Raw genomic sequence first — 23388 nt, forward strand, 5'->3', positions numbered from 1 at the left:
GGCGCCACAGGACCTGTTTACTAAAAACCTCCAATTGTTGTCATTGACAGACATGCTGTGATTGTTTGTTGAATATTTGCTTCAATTAAAAAAAAAAATGTGTTGGTGCATTCCCTGCGGGCGTCACAAGGGGTGCTCGGGGGCGCATGGGCGCCCGCGGGCACAGGGTTGGTGACCCCTGTTCTAATCCATGGATATTCTCACATTTGATCATCAATAGAGAAAGAAAACTCTAAAAAACTATTACATTGTCATGCTGCCTTTGCCCTTCCATTTGTTTCAGTTTCATAATGAAACATGACTAAAATTGAAATGTGATATTCTTTTTTTTTTTTTTTTTTTTTTTACAGAAGTAATATTTGGAACTTCCAGCTCAGAGTTTCTTTATTCACTTTCAATCCCAGCGTCAGTCAGGAAAATGAAACTTATGAGTAGTTTTGCTTTCATTTTCTTTCCCTGCAGACAGAATAAAAGCATGGGGTCACTTCTGGGTTGGACACTGACAGAGACAGAAGCTGGTGATCACCCTACAGGTACGTGAGAGCTGTTTGCTTCAGAGGAGATGTTTGACCTCAGATCTTCTTGATTTGATTCCATGAGCTCTTTCAGGTCAGATATTAAAATCAGAGTCGATGGAGGACTGAAGGTATGCTGATGACTAGTATAACCCCACTAATCTGATTTGTTCAGTGTGGGTGAGTCTGGAAGCAGTGTGGGAAAGTATTTCTGGGAGACCGGGCAAGCCCTTCATTAAAATGACCTTGATGTCACACATACCCACCCCACCTCCGGGGTTTGAAGTCACAGCTTTGATAGTTTGACTCTGCAGATTCAGATTCATTTCTCTTTAGTCATGCATCACTCTATGACAACTTACAATACATTTCCTATTGAGGAGGTGAGTCTGGAGGTCGTACACTGATGTTTCTTCTCTGATTATTTGAGATCTTTTTTTTATTGATCACAATTTTTTTCCCACTATTTGACGCTATTACGTGTGTTTGGAGTTAGCACTTAACTCTCCTTCTTTGATAGGTTTCCTTTGTCTCTCCTCAAATCGGTGCCCAAAGACAGAAATCCACTCTGTGGCATTCTGTCGCTGCCATGACACCCCATGTGGCTCTGTGCAAGTTTGGTAAGTCTGAATGCCAGTCGAAGCTCTTCTAGCTCATACCGCATCAGTCGCAGTGTTTCTGTTTATACTTAACGGCAAGAAAAAATAGAAATTCAGCTGGAAGTTCTGAGTTGTTCAGCTTTGTCTTTGGTTTTGGTGTCTTCTTGGTCTGCCAGCCCCCCTGGTTCTGGTGGGACTGGTGGTTTACGCTGTGAGTGGACTCAGTGGAGACCCAGTCTTTGACTGCCTCCAGGACTCAGACTACAGCGATCTCCTTGATATGGTCCTCAAAGGTCTTCCCGTCACAAAGAGCCCTCGACATGTGCTCATCGTTGGAGGGGGCATGGCTGGACTGACTGCTGCAAAGGTTTTAGAAGATGCGGGACATAAGGTTATCTATCTTCTGAGGACAAATATCTTGTAAATGAGAGGGGGATGCACATGGTGTAATTTAATGTGTCCATGTGGATGAAAAAGGTGACCATCTTAGAAGCCAGTAACCGTATTGGAGGACGGGTGGAGACCTACAGGAACCAAAAGGAGGGCTGGTACGCAGAAGTGGGTGCCATGAGGATCCCAAGCTTCCATAAGTGAGTACAGTCGAAAAAATGACTTAAACGCATCAGCTGAGGCTCAAGAGGAATTTCTACTGACAGCAACACAGAGAATTGGTTGTCAGGGGCATGATCTAGACTTTTGGTGAATTTTGGTTCCTCAAATGAGAGGTTTTAGATCATGACTTTGATCACAGAGTTTAGACACATTCTGGTTTGGCTGGTGAGTCAGATTGAGAGCAGATTAATGAAGAGGTCAACAGGTTATAAATATGTGATCTACACAGCATAACAATGTCTGAAACGTCATAACTATCCATTCTCCATAACAAGTTTGTTTTTTAATCCAACCTTAACTGACCTGTTGTTGGTTTTAAACTACAGTCAGATTAAGCCTAAACAGATGAATGATAGTTGATCAGGTCTGTCTTCTTCTCATCATTGAACATCAATTGTTTTCTGGGTACATTTTAATCCAGAATTAGTGTTTTTACTCTCAATTATATTCACGAAAAATAAAATAAAATCAGATTTGTAGAAAATACTAATGAAAGCTCCAGGTCCAGAACAGATAAAAACCAAAGACTGAAGATCAGCTGTTTTACTAAGGACCAATTTGTTCTGCACACTGTTAAAAAACTAAAGTATATGGCAATAAAAATGCTCCTGTTCAGAGTTAGGTCACATGTTACCTCATTGGGATTTTTTTGATGGAAAAGTCCCCTTAATCCCACACTTCCTCCAGTCAGTGCAGGTATTTTAATGACCAAAAGACAGTGCAACAGTTCCCATTTACAAGATTTTGCAGGATCAATTGTAACCCTGTAGCAAACTAATACACTTTCTTCGAACTACCATAACTAACCATTTATACAATTGACGTAAACCAAGAAAATATTTGCTGTCATCTGTCTTTTTAAAAAACAGTGAAATATCTCCAGCTTGACAATGAGTTCTTCATTTTACAGGATTCTGCTTTCCTTCATCTCCAAGCTGCAAATTCCTCTTAACCATTTCATCCAAGAGGACATCAACACTTATTATTTGATAAATGAAGCTCTTCATAGAACGTACGCCGTGGAAAACAACCCCAGTGTCCTGAACTACAGTTTGCACGAGGGAGAAAGAGGAAAATCAGCAGCTGAGCTCTTCAGCCGGGCTCTGTGGAAGGTTCAGACTCATGACAAACACCAGTAACCATCAGAGAGATGTTATTTGTGAAGCAGATGTTTTTCCGCTTCACCTTTCAGGTAAGAAATGACCTTAAAGCGATGGGCTGCAGCGCCATGCTGGATAAATACGACTCCTATACAGTGAAGGTTTGTTTTCTGATGAATAGAAGGACAATGTTTGACATGAACGAACCTGAAAGGAGTGTGTTTGATGGCGACAGGAGTACCTGGTGAAGGAAGGGAACCTGAGCCGCGGCGCCCTGAGGATGATTGGGGACATTCTGAATGAAAACAGCCTCTTCTACACCTCACTGATAGAGATGCTTTACATTCAGTCAGACATCAGTGACAGCAACGAGTAAGATCTGCTTTATGTCTTTAATACCTCAAATTGAGAAAACTGACTCATGCAATGTCTATCAGTCCAGTTGGTCTTTGGTTCTGAAGAACAGCTGATGTTAGATTTGTTCTCTGGATATGTCAAACACAGACTCAGGTGCTTCTGCTCCTCTTCTGCTGCTTGATGTTATTGCAAATCTACGGATCTGCCTCCCTCCAGGATGTGATGATAGAAAAAACCCACTTTCATGGCTGTACCTGAGCATCTTCAGAACACTGAGGTCCATCAGAGGAACCTGAGGAGGGCAGGGATGAAGGTTCTGACAGCTACCTTAATAAAAGCTCCTGAATACCAGAGAAAAAAATGTTGTCGAGTCAGATAGTTTTTCAACCCATCAAATATGGTTTTACCCAGAGCTCCACCCTTTCATTTTGGTATCATTTAACCCTTGTGCTATCTTAGATGACCCCACCCTCACATTGACGTGTTCTTCCTACCATGACAAAGGTGGATAAAGGTGGAAAGATTTTATGTAATCCATGGACACCAGTGAAGATCACAAATCATTGAAGAAAAAAGGTTCAGCGCACTGTCTAGTGGGTCTAGACGACCCAACTCCCAATGCCTAGGATAGCACAAGGGTTACAGTCTCAAATGTCCTCCGTGGATACAAAAAGTAGTATGCAGTGGTTGGGGGACATTCAGGGTTAGGACACATGTGCAATGCTGGTAGTCAGGAGGATAAGTGATCAAAGAAAGAGTCAAGAGATCTTCATCTTGTTCTTGAGAAGGTGATTCAGGAGTATCAGAGAGGTGTGATGGGAGCTAGAAACAAGCATGAAACATGCTGTAGGTGTAGAGTTGCATCCTTGGTTTTTTTAAGGAGCAACAACAGACTGTGGAAACAAGGTTAGGAGTTTTTTAAGACCCACTCTGAGGAAAGTTTTGTTTTTGCTGTTTTTACATTTTCTATTTTGTGGCATTTTTCTGATGATGGACAACATATATGAAAGACATCAGGCTCGTAAATGCATTCTTGAGTTTTTCTTTATTCAAATCGTTGGTAATCAAGAGGAGACAAAATGCCGTTTGAAAAAGAAATTAGAGCCATAGAAAATCTCATAGAAAAGTGTGGGTTTTTGACAAAATGTGTTTAGTTGTTTAGCTGTTTTACTGTGTTTTGCCGTGTTTTGCCGAGTTATTTTGTCCTACTATGCTTATGTCTCTGCACCATGAGTAAGAGTGAAGGAGACGATGATGAGTTTATATAGAACCCCTACAAGTATTCGTTGTAATGACAATGATGTAAATTCTTAAATGAATTTTTGCACTCCGTGCATTTTTTTCCGTCCTTTTTATTGTTATAAAAATGAGCATATCTGCCGGCTCAAACTTAGACATATGAGAGTTCAAGAAATATAAGTAAATAAGATGGAAAAAAGATTAATGCAGTAATGTGACATTAAGTTAGATACATATGTAAATTTGAGTTGTATAAAGAATTATTGAGTTTTATAGACGTAAGAAATTAGGTTGAATAAATTTAACTCAATCATTTGTTACCAATAGAAGTAATTATATATATATATATATATATATATATATATATATATATGCGTCACAAGGAAAATGGAAATAAGATCAGAAACTCGTGCGTTTACTTTGTCTGTTATTTTTCTCCAAGCAGAAACTATTTTTTTTTTGATGATGCAGCCGTGTTACTTTTTTGATGGGTTTATAATCTTCATACGCCGTCATTAAAATCTCAGACTCCGTCTCACTTCCGTCTCAAGCGTCGCGCTTTTTTTTTTTTTCACCACGCGTTTCCATTGTGACTCCAGAAATCTGCGATCCATTGAGAATGTCTTTATGTACTTGACATGCACGTGCATTAACCCAGGGTTACCAAGTCGAGCGTAATTACGCTAACTCACATCCGGTCTTTTGGAACCAACATACCCAGAGTAAGCAAGTTCAGGTTTGGATTTCAGCCAGAGTTCAGGCTTAAAGTCCGGCTAGTTTAAACATGCTTTCTGGAATACCCCCCTGGACTCCATATTTTTCGTCTGTTGTTGACTAAAAACGTTTTGTTTTCCAGGTACTTTGAGGTCACTGACGGCTTCGACCACCTTCCCAGAGCTTTCTACAGGGTGTTAAACGCCACCATTCTCTTGAACTCTAAGGTGAAGTTAATAGACCAAAGAGGTGGAGATCATGTGACTGTGACGTTCCAGGACCAGCAAAACCCCGGTTCTCTGTCCAACCTGACAGTCGACTATGTCCTGGTGACAGCCACAGCCAAGGCCACCCTCTTCATCGACTTCCAGCCGCCTCTCTCTGGGAATAAGATGGAGGCTCTGCGCTCCGTGCACTACGCCAGCTCCACCAAGGTGGTGCTCAGCTTCAAAGAGCGATTCTGGGAGAAGCAGGGCATCAGAGGCGGGAAGAGCGTCACTGACCGGCCTTCGCGTTTCATCTACTACCCCAGCCACAGCTTCCCTGCAACGGCCGCAGGTGCCCTCCTGGCTTCCTACACCTGCTCAGATGACTCCACCCTCTTTCAAGGGATGAGCGATGAAGAGCTGATGGCCGTGGTTCTGGACGACTTGGCGAGAATCCACGGGCAGGAGATCAAGCCTCTGTGGACCGGAGGGCTGGTAAAGAAGTGGGGGTTGGATCCTTACAGTCTGGGAGCCTTTGCACTGTTTACACCCTACCAGCAGGGGCAGTATGCCCAGGAGCTCTTCAGGAGTGAGGGGCAGGTGCACTTTGCGGGGGAGCATACGGCCACTCCTCACGGCTGGATCGAGACAGCCGTGAAGTCTGCACTCAGAGCGGCTAAAAACATCCACAGCAAAGAGCTGGCCTTCAATTAAAACCAGATGAAGGACAGCATGTCGGGTTTGACTGTATATGAGAACTGGACTGAGTTTACAGACTTTTTGCCACTTGAACACACGTTGCCAAGGCTGGTGTGACTGTAGAATTAGAAATAATAAAAGTACTGGACTTTTTCCTAGACACATTTATTTTTTTAATGAAGTTAGTTGTTTTCTATCTTGATATACCTAATAAAACACTATTCCTGCAAAAACAAGTCTCAGAAATCTGACCTACAGTGTCCAGATGTGTCCACTCCATGTCTGCTTATCGCTCCAGCAACCAGGTTAGACTTAACGTTTTAAAACTTTATTTTCCATACAGGACAAAAAATGACAGATGGAAGGAATAAATATACAGAATAGCTGAGATTTTGGCGGAGGATGAATGCACCATGTGTAGTTGGAACTTTAAAAGATTGTAGTTAAGATGTGAAACAGGGATGGGTTCTCCAGCTCTAAGGAACCTGCAGTGACACAGTCATTCAGCTGAGGTGATCCCAGCCTGCAGCATCTTCCACCAGTGTACGTCCATCCTCAGTGAGCGCCCTTCTGCACCATCTGCGTGAAGCGGTTGGTGATGGTCAGGGTGGTGTCGATGAATCTCTCCACGCAGCTCACCAGGCAGGTCTCTGTCCGGTGGTCCAGTTTGGAGCCGGGAGTGTCCACACATTTATCCCAGCAGACATCAGTGAACGTGTGCACCTGCAGAACATGGAGAGGAGACTGAAACATGAGAAACAGTCACGAGCTCCTCCACTGTTATAGAGTTTGCTCAAATTTAAAATAAGAGGTTTCGCACGTGCACAGTTCACGTTGACATTATGACATTATGCAGAACGTGACGTTCTGCATAATGTCATCGTTTCTGCTGCAGCCTGCACCTTGAAACAAATCATTTTCTTTTTAATCATGTTCTCACAGCAGGGCGCGTGCCTGCAGTGAATCTGCTAACGAGCGCGAGCCAGAAAATGTAGAACGCTGCGTTATAGCAGAACCTCAGCTTTCCCCAGACCATTGACGTTTGTACAGAATAGTATTCAGTGAACCTGCACGTGCGGACTCCTTGCAGGTAGCCTCTGAATGGAAAGAAGTACGGCTAGCTTAGCCTGCCATTTAGCACCGACCTGCGCCTGAAACTGCGCTTTCTGCTGCTCCACTGCGATCATCCGTTGAAGCTCCGCCGCCTCTGCCTTCTCCGATGAGCTCAGGCTGTTAAAATCCGCCATGGCGGACCGCTGAGGCACAGAAAACGCCGATGGTTTCACTGACTGAGCGGCCACACGCCGAAGGTGAACGCTGACCGTTCCTTCAGTCACTGCGACTGCGCAGATCACGCTGACGTCTGTGATTGGCTAACAGAAACCCCGCCTCCCAACCATAGATCGTTAATGATAAAAAGGAAATGAAGTGTTTTGTAGTTTTTAATCATCTTCATTCTTTCACTGGATTTTAGAATAGAAAAAAAAAACATTTTAAATAAAAAGAAAAAAGAAACAAGTTTAAGAATAGAAAAGATATGGATCATAATTCAGATTATATTTAGCACCGATAAAAAAGAGGTAACTACTATGTACAGATACAGCAAGAAGAAAGGGATCCATTTTTCTAATATGTATCCTCCATAGAAAAGTGGCACAAGAACATGTCAAAAACACAGAAAATACCATTTTTATTGGAGTGCCTTTTCAAAGCTGGACAAAGTAAAGGTCAGTCTTCTATGGAAAAGTTGTGGCCTCAAAAGTTGTCTGCACAAATAAAATAATACTCTTTTATACAGGGTAAAAATATGCAAACGTTTAAAATTTTAAAATAACCGGATTGTTTTTGTGTGATTTTTTGTGTATTTTTTAGAAAAGCATTGTTTTATTTTTTAAAAACCAAAAACAAACAGAAGCTGGAATGTAGTGAGAGATTCTCTTAAAATGTATAATCTCGGCCACGACGCTCCATTCACATCCGGGTACTCGTGGTGACCTTGGCTGAAGGATCGTCATGGCGGCTGTGTACAAACTCTCTTCTCTGTGTCGCAGAGGAGTTCACCGTAAGTTAAGCTCCGACTGTCAGCTGTGGTTGTGTGAAAGTGGAGATGTAGCTGCGGAGTGTGGGACGCCGGAATTTTCCCAGCTTCACGGCTACAAGTCACGCAGCTGTAATTGTTAGCATCGATTACACCAGCGCGTGAAAGTCAGTGTGCTAGAAGATGCTAGGCGCTGCTGACTGGACACTCAAAGGTTCAAATACCTGAAAGAAAGAAAGACGTAATGTGTGTGTATTTGAACTTATTTATGTGTATACATTTGTATGTTTCTGTACGTGTGCGTCACACATACACGTGTTGTTTGTTACTCGTCATGCTGGTCAACAACAAAAAAACATACTACTGTCTGTAGCACTCCTCCTGGGTTAAATTAAGGTTACTGAATCTCTCGTGAAAAATATGCACATTTCAAATAAAATATGACTATAAAATAGACGGAATGTAAAAAAAATTAGAATATTTGTAATTTCAAGCTCCGTCTTTTGAGTCCATTCATCAAGTAGGTACAGTCTGCTGTTAAAATTTTGTTTGCCCTTCACTCTCATGATGATGCTCTCTGAATTTCCTCCCTACTCTCTAGTTACTAAACTATTTAGTGCGGGACAATCTAGTGCCCTGCCTTTTAAAAGCTATTAAGACACAATGCTCGCTACTTTACTTTTAAAACGGCAAATATGACGTCACCGATTTCATGAAGTAAACCCCTTATAAATGTTGAGTATTTTACGAAAACTATGAATCAATTGTTTGATGATAAAAAACTTAGATGGTTTATATATTTTAAAAAATAAATACATTTACTCTCACGAAAATTACTCAAACGCAATGCATTGTGGTCTATATTCGCCAATCTAGTGAGCAAACACTGGTTTGTCGCAGAGACTTCTAGGAAATTTCTAGGGCACTCAGTTTTGGAGTTTTAGAGTCGGACAGCCCTACAAAATGGCAGATGCACTACATAGTGCACTATGTAGTGAATAGTGAAGGAGTTTGGACACAACCTCTGTGATTGGTTGAAGGAAACCCACTGACTCATGAACTCTACAGGATTCACAGTGACTTTGTGGTTATAAAACCATAAAGATAAATGAAAGTGTTGAGGCTTCATAAAGCAGATGGTTAGAGTTACCTGGTCAGTCCTTCATGTTTTGCTGGGTTGTTTTCTGATATCCTGCCTTATCTGCTGCTGATCCCCTTGATCAGGTGTGTTTTACCAAGAAGCTGCAAAGGTGGATCATGTGGAGCAGAGGTTCTCAAAGTTTTTGTAGCGGAGGGCCAAATTAGGAACTTGACATTAGACTGGGGGCCAATTTTGGTGGGGGAAAAATGGATAAACAGAAAAAGTTGTTTTAATAACTTTAATGACCAAGTGTCATTTGTACAATTAACCAGGCCCTTCAGATGTTTTCCCACTTGCTGTCAGAGGTTGCTGCCCAGATCTTCTACTCGTTTAGTATTTGTAACATTTGACAGACTTAATTCTTCAAACTTCTTCTTTTGCTCTGGACAAACAATGTCAGCTTCTTTCAGCATGCATTCTTTTTACAAACTCCTCGTCACTGAAGGGCTTGATACTCCGCGCCATTTCCAAAGCCACAACATAGCTAGATTCTGTCACAGCTTCACTAGATTTAGCCATTTTTGTAAACATTGTCTGCTGTGCAGCATAGCCTCGTTGTTGTTGTCGGAGTTCATTGTTGCGCTCCTCGCCGGTAAATTTGTTATAGTTTTTATGATTTGTAACATAGTGGCGATTTTATTTTGAATTCTTTGAGCATTGCATTTACCTGCTTTCAAATAAGGCACAGGACTTTATCCAGCCCATGAAGTATGACAAAGTAAGCGTTAGTCCACTTAGCTTGAAAGCGCCTTTTTTCCATGCCAACGCAACATTTTCTTCGCCATTGGCCCCCAGGCCGTACTTTGAGAACCCCTGATGTAGAGAGAAGTCGTCTAGGATTGCTCTTTAGTTGTAAAACACTGGGAGATCTTCTGAAGTTGGTTGATGTATGTATTTATATATTTTTGAACGAGGATGTTTTCAAATGTTGTCATTAGTGAGCTCTGCTTGTCCATGTCAGTGGTGGTTCTGTGGACGGTTTTGCCATGAGGACCACTATGACTTGCTGGACGGACCCGTCGCTTACTTCCTTATTTCTCCTCAAACTCTAAGAACTTTTGGCTCCGTCAGGAGTGTAGTCACAGTGGACCGTTCTTCTGCTGAAGCTGTTGTACTTCAGGTTTCCTAAAGTTAAAAGGTCTTTACGCTGCTGCAGGATCATTCAGTTACTTTGAGTCAAAAGGGTTGGTGGTTTGTTCACCTCCCCAGTGTACTCTTCCTCGGCAGGTTTGAGGTTCTTGCTCGCTAACCGCTTTTGATCTAATGGTTGGATGATGATCTCTTTCCTCAGCTCTGCTCTACCAAAGCGCCTTGCTGGCCCGACCAGCTGCCGTCCCACAGAAACGGAAGGAGCCGCCGTGTCTGCTGACGGCAAGGATTCATTCCTCGCAGGCGCTGTACGGTCAGTCGCACACAACGCAGAGAGCTCTGGCTCCATTTCTCCCTCCTTACCCTCATCATCATCATCATCATCATCACCCCCACAGCCACACATCTTCTTTTTAATGAATGTAGAGTTGATGTAAAAGGGAAAGAGTTTGGTTCCACGTGTAACACTTAGGATCTGATACTCTTCCAACTGCAAGCCCGCCTTTCTGGAGGTGTGTTCAGGTGCTGATGCGGTTTTCTTCACAACTGAGCGTGAAATCTGCAGAAAATGTTGGACTCTGCTGACTGTTACTGCATTTTTCATCAAATTTACTTAAAAAACTTCCTGATGTCTCCACAGAAAGAAGTTGAGTGTCTTTTTGCAAGTTCACAGCCTTTATTAGCATCCATTAAAATGCCACACGTTAGGCCTGCACAATATACCACACATTTATCGTTATCGCGACATCAAGCTGTGCAATATGCATACCTCAAAAGACGGCGAAAATCGCAATAAATGGCTACCTTAAACGTGCTAAAAGAAACTCATGGCAGCATGAAATATTGAACAAATGAAATAAATCCCTTTATGCATTTAACCAATGGGAAGGACCCATTTACGTTGTTGATCAATCAGATGAGCCCTTTTATGTTAGATGTTTGCCTCCTATATAGACTAGGGTCATTTGGAGTATAATTTTTAAACTGTTGCAATGAAATGGAAATGATGGTTGTTTTGCTATTTTTTTTTGCTATTTTTTGGTTGTTTTGCTATTTGTTTATATACCGCAAATTATAAGGTTATTGCAAAATCAATCACCAATATCGCATACCGCAGGTTTTCCTCATGTGGTGCAGCCCTACCACACGTGGTCTATAGCTTTACACTGAAGTTACCTTCATGAAGCGCCGATGTTCTCATCACTGCAAACCCCTGAAGTTATCCATCCCACTCATCGTTGCATAAATTTGTATTTTCCGAGGCATTGTTTCCTCATCCTTTTTCTAACTTGCATTTTAACTTCTTCTATCTGATACTGAGTGTTGTCAGGATCCATCTACTTCCTGGAGCTTTGATTCCCACTTTTGTAAGACTGGTTGTCTGGATCGTGATGTTCCCTTAAATATTTAGTGGCTTTTTAAGATCAGACAGGTAGTCACTGAAAAACAAACAAACGTATATGTGGACAGTTTGCTGAAAGTAACAAGAAAAACTGAACTTGAAAGATTTTCCCTCTTTAGCCTGTTGAAACATTTTTAATTTGGTGTTGAAGATAAAACATCAATTTAAGTCAAATAATTTTCTACATGAAGTTTATAAGTAAAGGGTTTAAAAAAGCTCTTGTTTTAATTTTCTTTGTGGGTGTATAATGAATGTGTATGTTGTTTAAATTAGTTTCTTTTATAGTATAAATAATGTGATGGAGAAGAAAAGCAAACACATTTTGTTAATAGTCATTAGTTAAGGTGGTTTAAAGTGAGTCGAGGTTGTGGTTACAGCTACTGTAACGTGGATGACGGACCTCCCTGATCAATCATGTTGTGCTCTGTGTCGGTTCTGCGTTCTACTCTTTGATGATCCTCTTTTATTTATGTTCACAGGTGGAGCTGACTCTAAAGCCGCCTCTCTGCACTGGACGGCCGAGCGGGTGCTGAGCATCGCTCTGCTGGCCATGGGCCCTGTTGCATATTATAGCCCCGGCCCCGTCATAGACTACTCTCTGGCTGCAGCGCTGACCCTGCATGGTCACTGGTGAGACCTGAATGCATTTGTTTCACTGCGGGAATAGCGGTTCATTTTCACTTCCTTTTACTCAGAATAAAAAGATTTCCAGACTATTTCCCCTTTTTATCTCTTTGCTTTACAGTTTATCAACCTCAGATTTCATAAGTCTTAGTTTAAGCCTTAGTCACATGCACTCGTACATGGGGATGGCCTGTATGATGCTGCAGGTTTTTGGATTGTCCGGATCCATGGAGGCTCATAGAGGTAACACTAACCTGGACGGATGCATGGGCCTAACCCTTGTGCTATCCTAGGCACTTTAACATTGGGAGTTGGGTCATCTAGACCCACTAGACAGTACTCTGAACCTTTTTTCTTCAATGATTTGTGATCTTCACTGGTGTCCATGGATTACATGAAATCTTTCCACCTTTATCCACCTTTGTCATGGTAGGGAGAACACGTCAATGGAAGGGTGGGGTCATAGGTTAGCATAAGGGTCATGTTAAGAAAAGCCCTCTAGTCTACCCCTTTGGCGCATAAGCAGAACGTATCATCTATCATCTCTGTGTGACTGAGGTCAAAAGCAGCGATTCTTCTCTGTGATTTGTCCTGACTTTGCTCAGCGACCTTCTTCAGGAGGTTGAAGTGGGAGCGGGGCAGCAGGCGGCACAGCTGTCACATTCTAGCTGAGAACGTTTCTCATTCTGGTTGAGAAACGGCTTTTAGTGTTGAGCTGCAAATTCCAGCCGTAAGTCCAGAAAGCAACGGCTCTCGGGGCAGAAAGGTCCTTTTGGGTTAATTCATGTCGAATACAATCTGTTCACGCACAGCCAGGGTTTGAGGAAAGGTGTCACTTTTCATGGATGCTTATGTTTAATAGGATCTCTGGGAAATTTCTTAAGACGGTTGAAAATAACATCTAGCTGATAAATCAAAGGGACATTAATCCCTTTTAATTAGGTCAGATGAACTGACCCAGTTCTTCAGAAGTTGGGTTGGTCATCACTGACTTCAGTCTGTAAGATCAGTCACCAACAGTTTGTGTTAGAAAGGAGACGACAGTGCTGATGACTCTCCCCTTAATACCACCTTATTAAGGAGACCTCCTGTTGATCCTCAATACCTTTAGAGGAGCATTAGGGTTTTCATGAAATATCAAGGTCGTAGGTCGCTTAGGGAAACTCGTAGAGAGAAAATATTCATGCACACTTTTTTTTACGGGCATGTTGCAGGCAACAGGTCCTAGTGAACACTTGTACAACACGAACGGGTAAGTAAAGGTGAAGGAGGTGAGTTTCAGGCATTTTATAGAGGTTTTTCATTTCTTCAACCCCCCCTTAAACCTGTGGACTGCACAAGGAGTCTGTGATAAGTGCCCACTCTTGGCTTGCAGCCTGACTGTCAACCTCTGTTCACACCAGACATGAGTTCTGTGTTCAAGAATGTGCTGACCGCGGATTTTTGAACGTGTTGAACTACTTGATGCTAGCGCATGTAGTCCAGGCTGTTTCTTTCACGGCTCTGTTCCGACATATGAAAGACTTGGTGTCATAGAATTCCAGCCGGTCACAAACCACAATTATTTTTTTCTCCTTTATGATCAATTTGCAAACGGTTTGCACTTCTGTGTCCCTGATTGGTCAAAGTTCAACTGGTTTAACTTTCAGCATGTGTTCAGTAGTTGTGCGTTTAAACCTAGAGCCTGAAAGCAGACGTTTACAGGGGTGCTGGAACGCAGCAGCGGCTGCTTGAACGCACATTTTTGAGCCCAGTGTGAACATAGCTTCAGAATTGAGGAAATTAGACATTCAGAACCTGATTTATGTGGACTTCCTAGAGGCACTTCTGTATCACATGCACACCCCATTCGTTCATACTCGCACCTTACTTACTTCTGAAGTGGCATAAGGACACCGTTCCACAGCGTCATGAATGGATGCAACTTCCATTAGCCTTAGAAATACTTCACAATTTGTTTACCACACTCACAACAATGGCAGGTTCCATTTTCATGACGTCCCTGGAGGTGACCATAGGAGCTTCAAGGGAACTCCAAGACGCGCCTATACTCCCCATAACCCTTGTGTTATCTTAGAAGACCCCACCCTTCCATTGACGTGTTCTCCCTACCATGACAAAGGTGGATAAAGGTGGAAAGATTTCATGTAATCCATGGACACCAGTGAGGTTCACAAATCATTGAAGAAAAAAGGTTCAGCGCACTGTCTAGTGGGTCTAGATGACCCAACTCCCAAGGTTAAAGTGCCTAGGATAGCACAAGGGTTACGATGCAGCTGCTTCTCTCTACGACCCTCCACGGACCAGACCACTCAAAAACCTCGCACCCCCGTATGGGGGTTGACCTGTATAAGTGCCAAAGGCTTAAAGCCCAGATGTTCATTGAGAAGAAGAGACTTGTAGATGATTCTGTGTCCTTTTCTTTTTATTTTCCTGGAAGAACATTAATAATGAACCTTAAATCATGACTTTCTCCAGATTAATTTATTTCTTCCTTTTTTTTTGCAGCACTAAGTTCATTCAAAGGCTCAGACTCTGAGAAGTGTTTTTGTTTTTTGTGTGTAGGGGGATTGACCAGGTTCTCACAGACTACGTCCACGGAGACACCAAAGTCAAGATGGCAAAAGCGGGGCTCTTCCTGCTCTCCACCGTCACCTTTGCTGGTCTTTGTTACTTCAACTACAATGACGTGGGGATTTGCAAAGCTGTGGCTCTGCTCTGGAGCAAATGAGCTCCTCTGGACTGACAGGCTTTGGATGTCCTGCAGGGAAAAGATTGTAAAGAACAAGATGGGTTCTTTGTAAATTCCTATGAATGGATAATTTGACAGAAGTACTTCAATGTATGTTTATTCATTTCCAGCATGCTTTTTTTAATCATCAGTAGAAGTTCATGTCCGCCTCCAGACAAGCAGCTGAAGCTGCTGCTTCACATCTGTTCATTGAACACATCTTTGTTCTCCAATCGGAAAACCATGACTGGGTCCACCCCACGGTCACACCTCTGACCCGCCGACGTGTTCGTGCGGGTCTGTGGCCGAGGTGAAGCGTCTTCTTTACCGCAGACGAGCCACAAAACGTCTTGGTGCCGTCCTGTTTAATGCGCCGGTTCATTACTACAGTCAGAACCTACCGTATGTTCTGCCGCCGTTAAGCGCTGTGTAAAAATAAACCTATTTACAAACACCTTAAGCTCTGACTTTTCTCAAGTTCCCAGCCGCAGGAACAGGTTTTGGTGAAACACTTAACTCATCAGCTCAACAAAAAAAATACAAGTATGTTTGATGTAGCTTAGCAACATAGCTTTATTCAATGCACTGTGGTGTTTTATTTTGAAAGTCATGGATCCCAGATCCTCGCTTGAAAAACTTTTTTTTTTTTTTTTTTAACTTGTCCTGTCCAACAGCTGGGCAGACAGATGAGAGCTAAGGGCCTCTTGGGTTGGACATATTTTACTTTAACAAGAGGGGTTATTAATCTTCAGACAAACCAAAGGTATGACTGAATAAACCCTTTTTGTAATTGAGGCCAAACTTTATTAATTTCAATCATGTTTCAAAATCTTTGGTGTTGGACCGGACGGGAAAGGAAAGAAGGGAAGAAGAGAGAGGGATGTTAGAGAAGGGGGGGGGGGGGTAGGAGGGTGATAATAGGAGGGGAAGGGGGATAAGACCATGAAGCAGCATAAAGCAACAAGTTTACTGGTTGTTAATCATTATGGTAAGGTTCAAATGTAGTACAAAAAGGCCTGTCCACACACACTCAAATGTTATAAACACCCCTGCTAGCTGCAAAAATGTCCACCTGTCGACATGTACACAAAACAGATAGTGTTCACACACATACTTATGCCTTAAAACCAACTAGTGTGAAATATTTCAGTCATGCAAACTGTTAGTGCAAAGGTGAGCTAACACCTGTGCTCAGGTGAGTGTTTATGTTCTTCTAAATGGATGGTGGAATGTGAAAAGAAGGAGGGAGAGTGCCCAGCCATCCCCACCCCAAGACCCCCGCCGCAGCAGCAGCGGCAGCCGGAATCCCCCCAACGCCACACGGGAACCGGCAGGGAACAACGGCCGCCCGGGCGACCAAGCCCGCCACCCAAGCCAGGGCCAGCAGGACCGCCGCAAGGCCCCCATGTTGAATGTTGAAAAACATTTTTATATCATGCTAAAGAACAGAGAAAAACAGTAAATGTGGTGTTTAATTCATGGAAAAAGTACTTTAAAAAAAATCCAACAGTATTCACATTTTTCTTTATGGTTTTCATAATTTCAGGAGGAAAACTCCAGAAGAGAACATTCAACAAAACTTACAGCTGCACTCAAGCAGCTTCCATTTCACAGCATTTTATTTAGGATCCCACTTGGTCAGACATTTCCCCCAAAAATACAAATCACGCAGCAGACCGTTCTGGTTTTGATGAAGCTTTAGGTGTCCTGACGCAACATGTCCTGGAGGAGTTGGGTTCAATGTGAAGTGATCCTCTAAAAAGTGCCAAGTGTTCATTAATAACGATGAGAATCGATAAACTTTAGCACAACTCTTGAACAGAACAGGGGTCTGCAACCCGAGGCACTGGAGCCACATGGTTTTTGTTTTTTTCATTTCTTGTGGCTCTTTAGCTCTAACCCTTGTGTTATCCTAGGCACTTTAACATTGGGAGTTGGGTCATCTAGACCCACTAGACAGTGCGTTGACCCTTTTTTCTTCAATGATTTGTGATCTTCACTGGTGTCCATGGATTACATGAAATCTTTCCACCTTTATCCACCTTTGTCATGGTAGGGAGAACACGTCAATGTAAGGGTGGGGTCATCTAAGATAGCACAAGGGTTAAAAGAATAATGCTTGAATAAATCAACTAAATTGTCATTTGTGTTTAGATTTTTATAGTAACTTTTTGTACAACTGCTGACTGCTGAACACAATTTCTTGTGTGCTTTTTCACTCATGAACCCAAACTAAATGGTACAAGGAGAATAGTTGATAGAAAAGTCTCAGACTCTTACATTAATTTCAGTGAATCTGCAAAAAATAAAGAAAGTTGAACTTGGTATTTATATAAAAATATACTTTTAGTGTATTTATTGTAAATATTTAAAAGCTTAATTTTATACATAAAAGGCTTAGGTAATACAAAAATATAAAGTTGATTTTTCTCTAGGTTGAGGTGGAGCTCTGCAGCTCTCGCTGCGTTTTGGTCTGTAAGAAACTGGACCAAAGGGTTCTTGTAGCTTCACCTGTTGCAGACGCCTGGTCTAGAAGGTGGTCATGTTTTCTAAAACAAAGAATTTGGAGTCACAATGCCGGTCCAGTAGGTCTTCCGAGTGAGAGTAAATCAGAGCTGGTGCACCGACCGTCTGCTTCACGTTTCACATCTGAGACACGATGACCTGGCAAGGTTCGTCCACCTCATCTTCACTTTTGTTACGCAACACCAGCTTATGAATGCAGGGGTTGTTATCCAGAGGCTCAAAGGCCAGAAACCTGCTCGTGTACACGGAGGACTCAAACATGTAGAGGTTGGTGGAGACTTTGGTCCGGTAGAACAAGGCCTTGTGCTTCGTCTCACAGATGTTGTTGGGAAGATCCTGGCAATAAATGAGACAGGTTTTCCATTTCAGAACATAAGAACACAGATGATTGCTCCCTCATTCACAAGTCCTGACAGATCAACCTGTTCCTTGAAAGGCACTCATGCATTCACCTGCTCTTCAGACAGGGGGCCTTTTTGACCCAATCACAGCTTTTGCTGCAGGAGCTCCAAATTTGACAAACCAAAAAATAAAAACAGGCAAAAAAATGAATTAGAAAATCGGTTTTTAAAATTAAAGCTACGAGCAGCGCCGTATGGCTCGCAGGCTCTTCCCGCCCTTTTTTGACCAACCCACATTGGCTGAATGGCTGCTACATACCCTTTACTCCCCCCCTCTTCCCCAGCCACCCTGATCAGGGTAATCGTGTCAAAAATTCACTGTCACCGGGTACTTGGTGGGTGCAAATTTGGCTGAGTTTTTGGAGTTTGTGGCGAAGGTGAAATTTTTGCTTAAAGGCACAGTAAGAAAGAATTGTGACCTCTAGGTGACCTCTAAAGCTTTCTATAGGAAGGCATGCTGTGTTAGACGTTGCCCCTCCCTCCAGCTTTAATGCAAGCCGGGAATATGTCCAGTGTGGAGATGCCTTTGGTTAAGTTCCTGTCTATGTCAAAATAAAAGCTTTAAACTCACCATTGGTTGACTGCAGATGGTGTGCTCGTCATGGCAGCACACCGCCACCGTCTGGCCGTTTTTGAAGGCGTACAGAATGACCGGCCTTTTCTTGGTGGCGTCTCTGGACGTGTTCTGGTAGTATTGGATGTTGAACCTGCACTCTAAGAAAATACAGGACAAGCAGAGGAAAGAAGTTCAGGTACAAACCCCCCAAAAAATCTCATCCAAGCACCTCGATCTGACTAATGATAGAAGAAAAAGGAAAAAAAAAAGCTGGTTGAATGCAATCTAAAGACAAAGCAATGAATAAAAGAATGATCCTGAATAAATGTATTATTATACCAATTCAATAAATGACCATTTCTTTAATTGTTGGCCTAAAAATGTAAAATATATTAAAGATCCAGTTAAAAAAGATTTTTAGACAATTCTCTTATTCAGAGATTGTTGTGTTTGCCAAGAATTATATTCTAATTGTGAGGAAAACTAAAAAACTAAAACATTTCTGTCAGTTTCCCACTCCATAATGCTTGTATCAAAAGCAAAAGTTCAAACCTGACTGTTGCCGTTGTTCTGCGTTAAGATCCTGAACGTCAAGAGTCCCTGTATTGTGCAGAATCAAGAACTTTTGTTCCTTGCTTTGGATCCAGCAGTTTGACTGGTAGCATTTAGAAATCCTGAAACCGTCTCCCTCACAGCCTGAAGAAAACAGAAACATAACCAGGTTACCAAATTCAACCTGTGCTCCAGTCCACCGAGAGGCACAAGAACCTTTTCTTCTACAGGTTTACAGCAGCGGCACCCAACCTTTATTGCGCCACGGACCGGTTTGATGTCTGGCAAAATTCTCACGGACCGGTATGTTACATGTGGCGGACACACACTGCAGCAAAGCTACAATAAAGTTTAGAGACAGGTGATAAGATGTACTCTGCACTTTTATTTTGAGACGCTAAACATTGTACATCGCACAGGTGTCATCATCCTCTCCCCTTCCCACACTCATGGTGCTAAAAAGAAGTAAACAACAGGAAGAAATAACAAAGGGTGAAACAACATAACTGCCACATAAAAGGACCCGTAGGCAAAAAGAAACACCCATGCTCAACCCTATTTTGACCAAAGCAGGCAAAGGGGATTGATTTAATTCCCTGCAGCCTGTGGAACTCCGATAGCAGACCAAACGTGCATGTGACCGACACTACAGTACAACAAAATAATATGACTTGCATGAAAACTGTGGTATTTTCTAAACATAACAATAAACACGAATTATGACATGAGCAACGTCCTCTCTGCCCGCAACACTCCCTGGTCGCTATTATTACAACATTTAAACATGCCTTCAAAATAAGAGCAGGGAAAATCCAACTCTCCACTATGCTGGATGGTGCATGGGAATCTCCCGTTGGGATAAATCTGTATTTCAAGTAGGACTCCTGATACTGTCTATTAAATGTAGCTTTCTTTTTTTCTGTCTCCTGGCTGGGCCTTTTCGACTTAGCAAAGAAACTTTCCAAAGACGGTTGTTTTTTTTATTCATTTTGCTAGTTCCTGGGTTTTATTTTAGCGGTATCCTTTCACGTGACCAAGACGAGCGAATTGGCCTGCGTCAAGAGTAACATAAACGGATGTAACAGAGAAATGGGCAATTTTTCAAAATAAAACAACTTTCAGATTCCGAAATACCGGTAAATAAAATGGAAGTCATGCAAGTTATTTTATTTTTTCTGTGCGGCCCGGAACCAAATGACCCGCGGACCGGTACCGGGGGTTGGGGACCACTGGGTTTACAACATCAAGATAAATGTAAAGTTGCTTTTGGTTCATCATCAAGTTGACAGGTTCTGCTACGTTCACACCGGGCTCAGAAACAGGTGTTCAAGCAGCCGCTTTCAATGAAAGGTCAAACATGTAAAAAGCATGTATATGTGCGTTTCCAGCTTCCTTCCATGTTCCAAACGAGCCCAGTGTGAACGTATCATGTGGCTGCTCCTCCTACTCACTGGTCTCCACTTTCTGGGCTAACGGAAGAGACGTCTTTTTGGATGGATGCACAGGAAATGACATCACAACCCATTACTTAAGCCCAATTTTCTCACGGGACACAATTTTTTGAATAGCAGAACCAGAACACTTAGAATTTCACAAATGGAGAAGTTCAACGGCTTACATGTTGGAGCTCCTTGACAGACAGGCGAGGGCAGGACTGCATGTTTTTGTGGGAGAAAACAGAAGGAGGTCTCTGAGAAGAAGCTTTTCCATCCACAGACTCAAAATGAAGGAAATGTCCTTTACCTTCAAAAAGGAAGAAATCCTCACATGTTCCAAAAAATGTGAGCGTAACGGCTTCCATCTGAAGGAAACACAAAGATGTTTGTCAGCTGCCACTTCTGCAAAACTCACCGCTGGATTTCACTGAACTGATGGGCGACCGGGAGTTTCTCTGAAATCACAACTTCAGCTTTTGAGCCGCACTAATTACAGCTTATTTTTAAACATAGAAATTGATTAAATGTATAGATTTTGATCAACTTAAAAGAAAGGACTTTCTAAGCGCCTCTGCATCTTTGGGGTCGATTTGCAAAACAACCAGATGAGATGACAGATCCAAAAAACTGGAAGCTCTACTGGAGACGATTCTGTGAGAGACTAACACCAGGGGATTCTGGGTGAAGTTTAGGTGAATTTGGCTCAGAGGGTTCCTTCAGAAAACCGCGCGGATCACGGTAAAGCTGCCGTTTCTGTGCTTAGTTTCAGAATTTTTATTTTTAAAACATAAAAAAAACTTTAACCTTTGTTCAATTTTCTTAAAACAAAACAAAACACAGGGATTCTTTTCGATTACGGGTACGTGTTTAGAGACTTTATCAGCTGAGGCAGCAAATTCTGTCAAATTAGTTTGTTTTTTACTAAAGTCTACCAAGTCAATCATATGATTAAGGCAAAGCTGCATTTAGAAATGTTCAGATTTCTTTCAAACTCAAGTTAAAAAGCTGTAACCAGCAGCTTTTGTTAGCTCTGAGGCTGCAACAGTTCACTAATTCAGCACCTTTTTTTTTTTTTAAAGCTGTGTCCTTGTTTTTAAATCCAAACAAATGAAGTTCAGTTCTGCACAAAAAAGGATCCCTAGTTTAGATCATTTATTTACCAAATGTAGCTTCTTTTCTTTCTTTTTTCTAATAAACCAAACTCAAGTATTTCACTGTATTTTGTGAACGACACAATGATCCAATATAGGGGACTTCCCAGGCATAAAAGCAGGAAGTGGTCAGACGCTGTTGCACATTTTCTGATTCAGTTCTTCACCTTCATTTGTGGGGGGAAAGGGGATCTTCTCCCTGATTCTGTAAACTTTGCTACTTTCAGCTGAACCACATGAGAACGACTCCATCAAAGACGGCGCAGACTTGTGGTACCAAATGGGGTCAAACGTGTTGAAAAAAACAAATACAACAACTTGAAACTGAAAATTATGAGGTTCCATTTGTACCAAAAATATGAAAATGTTTTTGCATCCACTGTCTATGTCTTTGGTCCATTGTCTATGTCTATTAAACAAGTTCATTGAACATTCGTTCATATCTATGTACTACTAAGCAATATTTTCTGCATGCCCATGCTTCTTTGCTTATTACTTTCTATTTGCTTTGTGATCTATATGCTTGCTTTATGCTTAAAACTTTGCATTTGTCTTTATTATTGTCGTCACCCCATGTCGTCTCATTACGGTGTCAGAAAAGTCCTTAGCAACCGTTGCTAGTGTCGTTTGCTACGTGGTGGTCGTCAAGAAAATCCTTAGCAACCGTTGGTAGTGTCGTTAGCTTTGTCGTTTCCTCATGTCGTGCTCTTAGATCTTCATCTTGTCGTTTTTCAAATTTTGCCAAACTGGGCCAAAGTCGTCAGAAAAGTCCTTTGTATGGCCGGTAAAGGACTTTCCTGACGACATATTGAGACGACAGGGGGTAACGTCCGACAATAACAAAGACAAATCATGCAAAGTTTTAAAGATAACGCATGAACCAATGTTCAATGAACTTGTTCAGTAGACACAGATAGAATAGACCAAAGACATAGATAGACAGTGGACACAAAAAAACATATTTTTGGCACAAACGGAACCTCATTGGAAATTGAGCATCATAAGAAAGAGGGACCGTTGTTGTTATTGTTTTCGCAGAACTTCGTACCTTTGAGGCTTCTCTCTCTTTCTGTTCAGGATGAAGGACCTCTCAGGGGTTGTTGAGCTCGACCTCGATGCTCCGTTGGACGGCAACGCACGGCTGATGAAACAACACCGCACGTGTCTGGATCTTTGAGGGTTCGCGGCAGCTTAGCGCATGCGTGTTTGAGCGGAAAAAAAGTCCCGCGTGTTGCTGCAAAGCGGAAGTGAAAACAAAGCTTTTTTTTTTTTTTTTTTTTTTTTTTTTTTTTTTTTTTTTTTTATTGAACTTTTCAAATACAAAACATACAAACTCCAGCAGAGGATGAATACACCACAAAATACAAAAACACTAATGGGGGTAAAAAATACTCTCAGTCATAAACATTAAGTGTTGAAACACTTACAAAAAATACAAATAAAAAATAACAGGAGCCAAATGATAGCACAGGACAGACACTAGAATAAAAGCCACAAAGAAATTTGTTTAGATATTTTTTAACACCTACCGAGGATTGTAATCTTTTCAGTGAGGAATAATATAATTTAAAATCGTTAATAAAACCTGGGAAGGAGGGCTTGGAACCTCTCCACTTGCAACAGTGGATATGGTATTTTCCTAAAAGTAAGATGATATTAATGAAATTTGAGAAAGAATCATCAATATTTTCCATAAACAG

The 23388-nt window shown here is 41.9% G+C and overlaps 4 protein-coding genes across 6 annotated transcripts; 2 read left to right on the forward strand and 2 right to left on the reverse strand.

Moving 5' to 3' along the window:
* Positions 1–422: 422 nt before the first annotated feature.
* On the forward strand, positions 423–6274 carry il4i1 (interleukin 4 induced 1). The gene is made up of 8 exons (XM_004075791.5): positions 423–533; positions 1036–1135; positions 1291–1505; positions 1592–1704; positions 2637–2838; positions 2919–2987; positions 3062–3198; positions 5279–6274. Exons 2-8 carry the CDS (start codon positions 1105–1107, stop codon positions 6054–6056), a joined length of 1545 nt encoding a protein of 514 aa, XP_004075839.1. The 5' UTR covers positions 423–533; positions 1036–1104; the 3' UTR covers positions 6057–6274.
* Positions 6275–6353: 79 nt separating this feature from the next.
* Positions 6354–7398, reverse strand: timm8b (translocase of inner mitochondrial membrane 8 homolog B (yeast)). Its single transcript, XM_004075738.5, has 2 exons — positions 7187–7398; positions 6354–6764 (listed from the first exon to the last, which is right to left on the reverse strand). The coding sequence occupies exons 1-2, from the start codon at positions 7286–7288 to the stop codon at positions 6597–6599; spliced, it is 270 nt and encodes an 89-aa protein (XP_004075786.1). The 5' UTR covers positions 7289–7398; the 3' UTR covers positions 6354–6596.
* Positions 7399–7945: 547 nt separating this feature from the next.
* On the forward strand, positions 7946–15520 carry sdhdb (succinate dehydrogenase complex, subunit D, integral membrane protein b). Its single transcript, XM_004075737.5, has 4 exons — positions 7946–8103; positions 10512–10622; positions 12191–12341; positions 14901–15520. The coding sequence occupies exons 1-4, from the start codon at positions 8055–8057 to the stop codon at positions 15064–15066; spliced, it is 477 nt and encodes a 158-aa protein (XP_004075785.1). The 5' UTR covers positions 7946–8054; the 3' UTR covers positions 15067–15520.
* Positions 15521–16520: 1000 nt separating this feature from the next.
* Positions 16521–22896, reverse strand: il-18 (uncharacterized). 3 transcript variants are annotated; one of them, XM_078929494.1, is made up of 8 exons: positions 22737–22876; positions 20845–20902; positions 20720–20755; positions 19354–19440; positions 19102–19245; positions 18565–18707; positions 17695–17928; positions 17411–17615 (listed from the first exon to the last, which is right to left on the reverse strand). In XM_078929494.1, exons 2-7 carry the CDS (start codon positions 20900–20902, stop codon positions 17710–17712), a joined length of 687 nt encoding a protein of 228 aa, XP_078785620.1. In that variant the 5' UTR covers positions 22737–22876; the 3' UTR covers positions 17411–17615; positions 17695–17709. The 3 variants fall into 3 exon arrangements, with proteins under 3 accessions (XP_078785619.1, XP_078785620.1, XP_020564027.1); XM_078929493.1 differs by having other exon boundaries at positions 16521–17928; XM_020708368.3 differs by lacking the exon at positions 19354–19440 and having other exon boundaries at positions 22737–22896.
* Positions 22897–23388: the final 492 nt, after the last annotated feature.

The sequence above is a fragment of the Oryzias latipes genome, chromosome 13 (genome assembly GCF_053564925.1).
Source record: "Oryzias latipes strain Hd-rR chromosome 13, Olatipes_Hd-rR_3.1".
In the NCBI taxonomy this organism is placed as follows: Eukaryota; Metazoa; Chordata; class Actinopteri; order Beloniformes; family Adrianichthyidae; genus Oryzias; species Oryzias latipes.